At 44.3% G+C, this 9,552-nt stretch overlaps 1 protein-coding gene across 1 annotated transcript in view; it reads left to right on the top strand.

Annotated features, from left to right (window-relative positions):
- LOC149307499 (SKI family transcriptional corepressor 1-like) overlaps window positions 1–9,300 on the top strand; it is a 29,922-nt gene extending 20,622 nt beyond the window's left edge. Inside the window, exons 5-11 of the mRNA XM_089538136.1 lie at window positions 800–896; window positions 2,386–2,511; window positions 3,318–3,389; window positions 3,995–4,069; window positions 5,118–5,192; window positions 6,214–6,279; window positions 8,362–9,300. Of these exons, the coding sequence (XP_089394262.1) occupies window positions 800–896; window positions 2,386–2,511; window positions 3,318–3,389; window positions 3,995–4,069; window positions 5,118–5,192; window positions 6,214–6,279; window positions 8,362–8,459 (609 nt within the window). The 3' untranslated portion in view covers window positions 8,460–9,300. The remainder of the gene's footprint in view (window positions 1–799; window positions 897–2,385; window positions 2,512–3,317; window positions 3,390–3,994; window positions 4,070–5,117; window positions 5,193–6,213; window positions 6,280–8,361) is intronic.
- Window positions 9,301–9,552: the final 252 nt, after the last annotated feature.

The raw sequence follows: 9,552 nt of genomic DNA on the forward strand, positions 1-9,552 counted from the left end.
AGGGAGAAAGAGTCATAAAACAACTGCTCACTTTTAGTACAGAAAGGGGAGGAGATAGGAAGTGACCCTTCTGCTGACCAAATGACCATAAGCAACACAGTCAGCCCTCCAAATGCAAAGCACTGGTGCAATATCTCCCAAGAGCCCAGGGTGACTAAGTGTCCTCCTTTTCCAGGACCTATCCTCCATGTCACCTTTCTGTCCAGGAGGGATTTCCAAAATGTCCTCCATTTGGAGCCTGACTAGGTCCCAAAACACACTGCAGAAACAATCCAGTCTGAGACCGCTTTAACTGGCCTGGCTCAATGCTGGGGGATTTGGGGAACTGTCCTTTGTGGTGCCCCCAACAAACTACAGAATGCCCAGAATCCCATAGCATTGAGCCAGGGCAGTTAAAGCGGCCTCAAAGTGGATCATTTCTGCAGTGTGGATGCAGCCTTTGAATGAAAGCCGGAGTGGCTGCAGAGAAGCCCTTGAACTGTAGAGCTGGCTTTGAAGGAAGGAGAACCTGGATTGGGGTTGTTTTTTAGTCCCTAATTAAAGAGAAGGCAGCTGAGGCAGGAGGAGGGTTTGTGGTTGTGTGTGTTTGTGTCAGGTTTTTCCTTGCAGAAAACCCAACAAGGTGGGTATCCCAGCCCTGAAGAAGAAGGGGTTTTTGTATCTGTTGTTTTATTTGGGTGCATCTTGGGGGACACTTCAATGCTCTCCCTTGCAAGATGAGTTTTCCCCTTTGGGTTCCCTTGAGGTCCTGCAAATGGTCCAAGGGCACTTCTCTATGTTTCCTTTCTCTTTCTGGCAGGTTTATCCTCCCCAAGAAGAAGGACCCCAGACCCTCAAAAGCAACCCTCCGCTGGCGGTTCCTGGCTCCACGTATCTCTGCACCCCTGAGAGGAATGGTAAGGATAATAATAATCAAAGTAATAATAATAATAATAATAATAATAGAAATTGGAAACCCAGGTGAACTGGTAGTGTGGTGCTGGGGAGGGTTGCCATCCTCCTCCTCCACAAAACTGGGACAAAAGCATGCAAGATTATATATATATACATATACACACACATATACATACACAGTATGTAGGTGTGTGTAAAATACACATGCATACATATACATTCACAGTATGTGGGTGCAAGTGTGTGTGTGTGTGTGTGTGTGTGTATATATATATACACATACACATGTAGATACACAATATGTGTGCTTGTATACACACACACACACATATGTGTGTGTGTATTTGTGTGTGTGTGTGTATGCTCAAGTGATAGAGACTTGCCCAAGCCGTATCTATCTATCTATCTATCTATCTATCTATCTATCTATCTATCTAGTCCTATTGAAAAAGTGGGATGCGTGTGTATGTGTATACATGTGTATAAATATATGTGTGTACACACACACACACACACACACAGGTGTGTATCTATACACACACACTTAAGCATATATACATCTCTCCTTCAGTTCAAGTGCGTCTCCCTCCCCATGAATATCTCAAATATCTCAAACCTCAATATCACGATATCAATCCATAAATCGATCTCAGCATCAAATATCGCAAAATCTGAATCCCGGAAAATCTCCAAAGGTGACGGGAACCTTTCAGCAGCAACTGCCCTGGATTCTGCATTCGAATCCAGGACTCTCTCGTCAAGAAGCGGCTGAAATTAATCGGCTTTTGGTGGCTCTCCATTCAAAGTGGTCTTATTGAAATAAGTGGCCTTTACTTAGTTTGCCCTTTTAGCAATTGGGATTTAATCCACAGAATTAGGGATTTATTATTATTTTATTTTTTTATTTTATTTTTTTGATGCTGAAGCGAATGAATGCGGCAGAAAAAGGAACAGGAAGAAACCCTTGAAAAAGAGGGGCTTTATCTATCTTTTTCCTGCCCTGTTTCCCCCAATAGCTCAGGAAGAAGGATCCCTATTTATATTTATATTTAGGGGTCCCTATTTATAATATTTATATTTATATGTATATCTATTTATATTTATTTACATTGATATTATATTTATGTATTATTTCTATGCCGCCTTTCTCCCAGAAAGGGACCCAAGGCGGCTCACAAGATAGAATGATCCCTCTATTATGTTCCTATTATCCTACTATTTCCCACTTTGTTTTGCTGCCATTGAGTCCATCTGGGTCTCACCAAGTGTGTGTGCTGTGTGTGTGTTGTGTGTTAATTGTGCAGCTGCCTGTCCTCCTCCTCCTCCTCCTCCTCCTCCTGCTCTTCTTCTTCCTCTCCTTTCTGGGATCCAGATTAGTGTCCTTTTGCTGCTTCCTTGCTCTCCTTTAAGGCGGCTTTGCAGGAGCAGCAGCCTGAGGACTAGGGCTTTGGCTGCTTTAATTAAGGCATTAAGGCTTTCTTGCCTCTTAAGACCCAGATCAAGAAGACAATCATCACTCGGCGGCCGAGGATTACTTGGAGCAAGGCAAGAAAGCCTATCCCCAGGACCAAGGCAGCAGCAGCAGCAGCAGCGCAGCCAACGGCAGCCCCAGGACAGGTAACTGCAAAACGCATTCATAGCATTGGTGTTATTATTGATGATGATGATGATCATGATGCAATAACGATACCAATAGCAACAATTATTATTAATGATGGTGATGATGCATTAGCAACAATAACAATAGCAACAATTATTATTATTATTATTATTAATGATGATGATGCAACAACAATAGCACTAGCAACAATTGTTATTAATGATGATGATGCATTAACAATAACAATAGCAACAATTGTTACTATTATTAAGGATGATGTTGATGATGATACAGCAACAGCAACAATAGCAACAATTGTTGTTGTTAGGTTGCCCAGTTGCTAGGCGGAGGAGAAAGAAAAAAGGATAATAACAATAATAATAATAATAATAATAACAGCAATTATTATTATCATTATCATTATTATTATTTCTTCTCCCCTCCAAAGCCCAATTGCTTAGTCACTTGGCGGCAGCAACGGAGGGAAATTAATAACAACAACAACAATAATAGCAGCAAAAGCAACTATTGTTGTTGTTGTTGTTTTCTTCTCCCCTCCAAAGCCCAGTGGCTTGGTGGGAAGGGAAGGAAGGAGGGAGGAAAGAAAGAAAGAAAGAACAGAAGGAAGGAAGGAAGGAAGGAAGCGAAAGAAAGAAAGAAAGAAAGAAAGAAAGAAAGAATGACAAATGAATCGATGAAATTGCTGTGCCGCATTTCTCTCCCTGTGTCTCTGTGTAGTGCATTTTCCTCCTTGGAGGGGGGACTGGGGGGCTCTTTTGGGACCCTTGCTTGACTTTCAATGCCTTTTCTTTTTGGGACACAGGTGAGGAGTCGCTGAGCATCGATGTCACTGGGACCCAACTGGGGGAGAAGGACATTGGGAACATGGCCAGAGGTAAGAGGGCCTGGGAGGGGGATAAGGGGGTGCAAGGAAGGCTTTGGGGGGTTTGGCCAACTGGCCTCTTGGCCACTGGATTCCCATCTGCTGACCCATTGCACCAAATGCACCAGTTACACCAGTTGCAACCATTCCCATGGGGAGAAGAAAGTGGAGGGACTGCCATAATAGTGGGGGTGCGCAATACACTTGCCGACCCATTGCACCAATTGCAACAAATGCATCAAATGCAACATACGCACCAGTTGCAGCTAAAAATTTCCACACCCTTTGTGTTATTCCGGACTAAGAGTAAACGGCTGTACCGTTTTAAGGCATGCTTATAGGGTCAAATGATTAAAAATGACATTTTAAATCTGTATATATATATATCTCTTATGATTGTAATTTTAATGATTTTATGGTATTGTATTTTAACCGTGGGTTTCTCTGTTCCTAATTGCCTTTTGTATTTTAACATGCTGCCTTGGGGGGAGGCAGAAAAAGAAATAATAATAATTTTCTCATACTATTGTTATTATTATTATTATTATTATTATTATTATTATTATTATTAAATTTGTGACTCTTGGCAAAATTTGGTTTGATTTTCCCATTTGCAGATGAGTTGCAAAAACTCCTCTTGGAGCAGATGGACCTCAGGAAGAAACTGGAAAGGGAATTCCAGAGCCTCAAAGGTAAGTCTTACATTCAAGTTTTTAAAATTGATCTTTATTTTGTGAGCCGCCTCGGGTCCCTTTCTGGGAGAAAGGCATCATAACCATGAAATCAATTAAAGCAAAAATGAAAATCCAGTCGCCAAACTGCCCTCGAAGGGAGGAAAATGCCCCTTCAGATGATGATGATGACGATGGTTTTATTTTCTTACATCCCACCTTTCTCTCAATAGAGGGACTCAAGTATAAAACAATACAATTTAAAAACAATACAAAATATTAAAATACATACACATACATACATATATATATATAAAACCCAATTAAACAATGTTAAGGATTAAAACAGTCATAAATTAAAATATATTAAAATACAAACCAAAGCTTCTTTCTGCAACATCTGGCTTCTTCCTTTCCTTTATTTTTCCCTTTTTGGATCTTTTTACAACTTTGAAAGAATGTTTTATTGGGTGGAAATCCTCTTTCCCTCATTCCCAAGATCTGTTATTTCTGTGGCTTATGAGTTTGATAAAACTATACACACACATGCACACACTGTGTGTGTGTGTGTGTATATATATATTAAAGGCAGCTGCAAACTGTGAATCCCAGGGTTTTATTGGATGGAACCACTGGAAATTAGAGTCTCCCAGAGAAGGTGATGGATCCTTGGGGTTCAGGTTAAAATGCTGGTTTCTTTGGGGTGGAAGTTAAATTTCTGGGGCACTCTCCCTGGTCTCAAGGAGTCAGTAATGCATTTTCCCTCCAGTAACATCCCTGTCTCTTATCTGTTACTCCTCCTTTGCCACCACAAGGATCCAAAACACACTGCAGAAATAATCCAGATTGAGACCGCTTTAACTGCCCTGGCTCAGTGCTGGGGAATCCTGGGAATTGTAGTTTATCGTGGCAACAGAGCTCTCTAACAGAGAAGGCTCAATGTCTCTCCAGACTACAGTTTCCAGATTTTCTAAGCATTGAGCTGGGGCAGTTAAAGTGGTCTCAGACTGGATTATTTCTGTATTTTGGAGCAGTGTGTTTCAATCCCTTCCTCTTCTTGCTCCTGCAGATAATTTCCAAGACCAGATGAAGCGGGAGCTGGCCTACCGAGAGGAGATGGTGCAGCAACTCCAAATCGTGCGGGGTAAGAAAAGAGGGGTACAGCATGGGACCCAGGGCTGCCGGTCAGGGCTGGTCACGCTGGGCTAGATGCACCAAGGGCCACAGGACTCTGCTCCAAGACAGCCTCCCATGCGCCTAGGCCTGGAGGCCTCTCTTTGCAAGGCTGCCTCAGTCCCTGGAGATTGCCAGGGCTGCCGGTCAGTTCTGGTAACATTGGGCTACATCAGCGGTTCTCAACCTGTGGGTCCTGACCCCTTTGGGGGTCGAATGACCCTTTCACAGGGGTCACACATATTTCCAATGGTCCTAGGAACCAAGACACCACAATTTTATGGTTAGGAGTCTCCACAACATGAGGAACTGTATTAAAAAGGTTGCGGCATTAGGAAGGTTGAGAACCACTGGGCTAGATGCACCAAGGACCTGGCTCTGTTTCAAGACAGCTTGCCATGCGCCTAGGCACAACAACCTCTCCAGGTGGGACTGGGGAAAAGGAACCATGGGTAGCCACAGCTGCCGCCAGTCAGAGTTGACAGTGTGGGGCCGGAGGTGACAAAGTATGAAGCCATTTCCCCTGTTTCTCATGCATACGGCTCTAGGCTTAGTCCTAGCAGCCTTTCCAGGGGAGGTTCCCTCCTCACCTGCCTCAATCCCTGGAGAGAGCTAAAGCTGGTGGTCAATGCTGGTAACACTGGGCTAGATAGGGCCAGACTCAGTTATAGGACTGCACCCCTTTTCCAATGCAGAAGGTCCCAGGCTCTATCCCAGCAGCAGCATCCAGAGGCAAAGCTTGGAAGATAATATCATGCCCAGAACTCTGGAAAACCATGGCTGCTGACAGTCAACACACAGCTAGATGGGTCAAAATCTGACTTGATAGAAGGGCAGCTCCTAGATTCTGTTGGAAGTGGCTCCTTGGCTCCTTTAGCTTTTGAGAGGGATGAGTGTACCTTTGGGTTGGGGAAGGGGGGGCTGAAGACCATTTGCCCCCATTCCCAACCACCATCTGCAAAAAACCCCAAACTCTCTTCCTCCTTTTGCAGATACGCTGTGCAATGAGCTGGACCAGGAGAGGAAGGCCCGCTACGCCATTCAACAGAAGCTAAAAGGTTGGTGGGAACTTCATGGCTTCATGGGGGAAAGTGTCTTTACTTGGAAAAGATATTTCTAAAATATATCCAAGGGTAGTCATGTTGGCCATGCAGCGAATCACAGTAACATCCAAAATGGACAAAGCAGGGGCACCTTTATTGGATACCAATCAAACTGCACCAAATACATGTTGCAAGGTTTCAGAGTTCCATTGGACAAAGATGTTCAAAATGATACAGGAGGAGGAAAAATAATCAAGATGGTTTTAGACCCAAACCTGGTTGTTCTCAGTTCAGGTGGCATTGGAGGGATATTAATGCAGACAGGCTGGCCTCTCCACTTTCTGGCCACTTGGATACTCCAGGAAATTAAAAATTTAATGTTCATGCACAAGACAAAAAGAGATGCTCCTCTTGAGCGCCACATGGACCATGCACTTTGAAAGGAGAGTGGAGCAAATGGAAGGTTTAGGAGTAGCAAGAGCGGGAAGGGAAGAGAGAATGCCAGGGATGATGGATTCAAGCCTTTTAGTCCAAGTCTCAAGTCAAGTGTCTATCTTCAAGTCTCAAGCTGAGTCTCAAGTCCTTGCAAGGCACTTTCAAGTCAAGTCTCAAAGAATGGGAGCCAACTTTAGCAGAAGGAAGAAGGGAAGTGGAGTGTGTTTCTCAAGAGGAACAGCAAATGCATTAGGCAATGGGCTTCAGATGGGGTTGAGGTGTGTTTGCACATCAGAGGAGCCTTCTAAAGCTTTTCAAAAGCTTGAAAAGGATTTTTCCATCTCAGTCCATCATCTAATGCATTTGCTGTTCCCTTCCAAGAAATGCATCCCACACTTTGGGGGCCTTGTCTTGCCTTCTGCTCCAAGCAAATGGCACCAGCAAGTCAGTCACTAAAAGTAATAATAATAATAATAATAATAATAATTTTTATTTCTCTTCTCCAAACAGATCAAAGCTGTTAACAATAAAAGCATCAGTAAAATATAATAACAACTTATTGTTTTATTTTTATCTCGCTTCTCCAAATAGATTGAAGCAGCTAACAATAAAAGCATTGGTAGTACAGTTGGCCCTCGCCTTACGCGGGGATCCGTTCCGGATCCCTCCGCGTAAGGTGAATTCCGCCTATGCTCAAGCCCCATTGGAAACAATGGGGCTCGTGCACGGTGGCGCGGCAGCGCATGGGGCACAACGGGCGCGCACACCCATTCAATTGAATGGGACGCACCGCCCCTTCCACCCTGCGCGCGCCCTGTGGCTTGAGCGCGTAAGCTCAAGTCCGCCTAAAGCGCGCCTGCATATGACGCGGGCGCGCTGTATATAATAACAGCTTATCATCATTGTATCCCAAACCGTCCCATCCATAATAAAATACAATTAAAATATTAAAACAGTTATTAAAAAATAGAGCAGAGGCAATTAGAGCAGTTGTCGAACAAGTGATTAAAATTAATAAGAGATTGCTGGAATGTTAATCTGGAGAGGCCTGTCGGAAGAGATATGTCTTGTGATTGCCTTTTAAAAGCATGTCCCTTTTTTTGCCTTTTAAAAGACTTTAAAAAATATCCAAGTCCCAAGTCAAGCTAATCTTTGGCAAGTCAAATCATTGAAGGGACTTGAGTTCAGCTTCAGTCTGAGTCAATTGGCTTGAGTCTACATTGCTGGGGAAGGCTATAATGTTCCAAGAGATGCCATCCTCATTCTGGGAAGAAATGGGGCACAATGCTCAGCCTCTGTCCCCTTCTAATGCAAGCCTCCTTGGGCCAAAATGGTTGCGGGATGGGAATGGCGGGGGGGGGGAGATCTGGGGATCATGTTTGGGGGCTTAGTAGGCCTCTAAGGGGACGATGCTTCCTCTTTCTCCATCATCATCATCATCATCATCATCATCATCATCATCATCATCGTCAGGCAGTGGCATCAATAGGGGAGTGCAGGAGGTATGGACCACACCGGGTGACGCAAGAGGTGGGGACACTATTTCACGGTGTAAGTGTTGGGGCAACCATATCCAACATATCTCTCTGTCTCTCTGCCTATCTCTCTGTGTTTCCTTCCCCTTCCCCTTTTGGACCCTCCCTCCGCACAACAACCCTGCAGAGGCGCACGATGCGCTCCACCACTTCTCCTGCAAGATGCTGACTCCGCGCCACTGCACCGGGACCTGCTCCTTCAAGCCCCCTTTGCTGCCCCAGTGAACCGCCCCCGGCCCATTGCACCCCTCCAGGGTTGGGCACAAAGCCGACGTGGCTTAAAAGTGTGTCTTTGTGTGTGTCAGACACGCAACACAACACAACACACAGACTGGGCAAAACCCACCGTGGAAGCGGACTGTCCGCCAGACATCCGAGGCCTCCTCTCCAGCCAGATCCCCCTGGACTGGAAGACGAAGAGGAGAAGAGTTGTGTAAATAAGCAAAAAACGGGGTACGGATTCGGAGTGAGACCTCTTTCCCCGTGTAAATAGAGACTCAGCAGACTCAAATATCCAGCAGACTTAAAAATAACACTTCAAAAGAGCTGCTGGATATAGGACTGACCGGAGGTGGGATGGCAGGTTGTGTAATTTTGGGTTGACCACTACAGATTTTGGCCTCAGGGCCCCTCTTCTGCCCCTCCTTGTGTCCACTTCACTCCATCCTCCCCTGGACTTTTTTGGGGGGTCTTTGGGGGTCTTCAGAGTGGCGATGTGCAATGGATAGAAACGTACTGTGAGGTTTTTCTTTTTTCCCTTCCCCTTCTTGGTCCAGTATTTGTTGATGGTCCTTTTTTTAAACACCCGGTTATTTATTTAATGCTTTATTTATTATGTATATTTATCCCCTGCCCCTCCCCTGTAAAATGTCGATGTATAACAGCACTTTAATAGAAAGAGGCCGCTTCGTTGGACGAGGACATTGGACGTCTCAAGCAAAATAATCGATAACGAAAGGCGTTGAAATCAAAACGGAATAATTTGGGTTTTGGGGTTTCCCCCCCTGAGTTGTGGTCCCAGAGAAAACTCCCATCCTTCTGTCAGGTGCCCTCCTCGTTTTTTGGGTTTCTGTTGCTTTTGTTTTCATTGGGTTCGTCTTTAATAAAAATTCAACTTTTAAACAAACTAACGAGATTAAACCATAATAATAACGACCATTGGACACATCATCGGCGACGGATTTGGTGGAAGATAATAAGGACAGGGTCTCTGAGCATTCAAAAGAGTTTTGCTTTTTGGAAAAGAAAAAAAGGTCATAAATAAAACCTGGAAGTGAAAATTAGGAATGACCCAGCGCCAAACATAATAATAATAATA

Source organism: Sceloporus occidentalis, unplaced genomic scaffold (genome assembly GCF_023333645.1).
Source record: "Sceloporus occidentalis isolate IW3139 unplaced genomic scaffold, rSceOcc1.0.p SCAF_9, whole genome shotgun sequence".
NCBI lineage: Eukaryota > Metazoa > Chordata > Lepidosauria > Squamata > Phrynosomatidae > Sceloporus > Sceloporus occidentalis.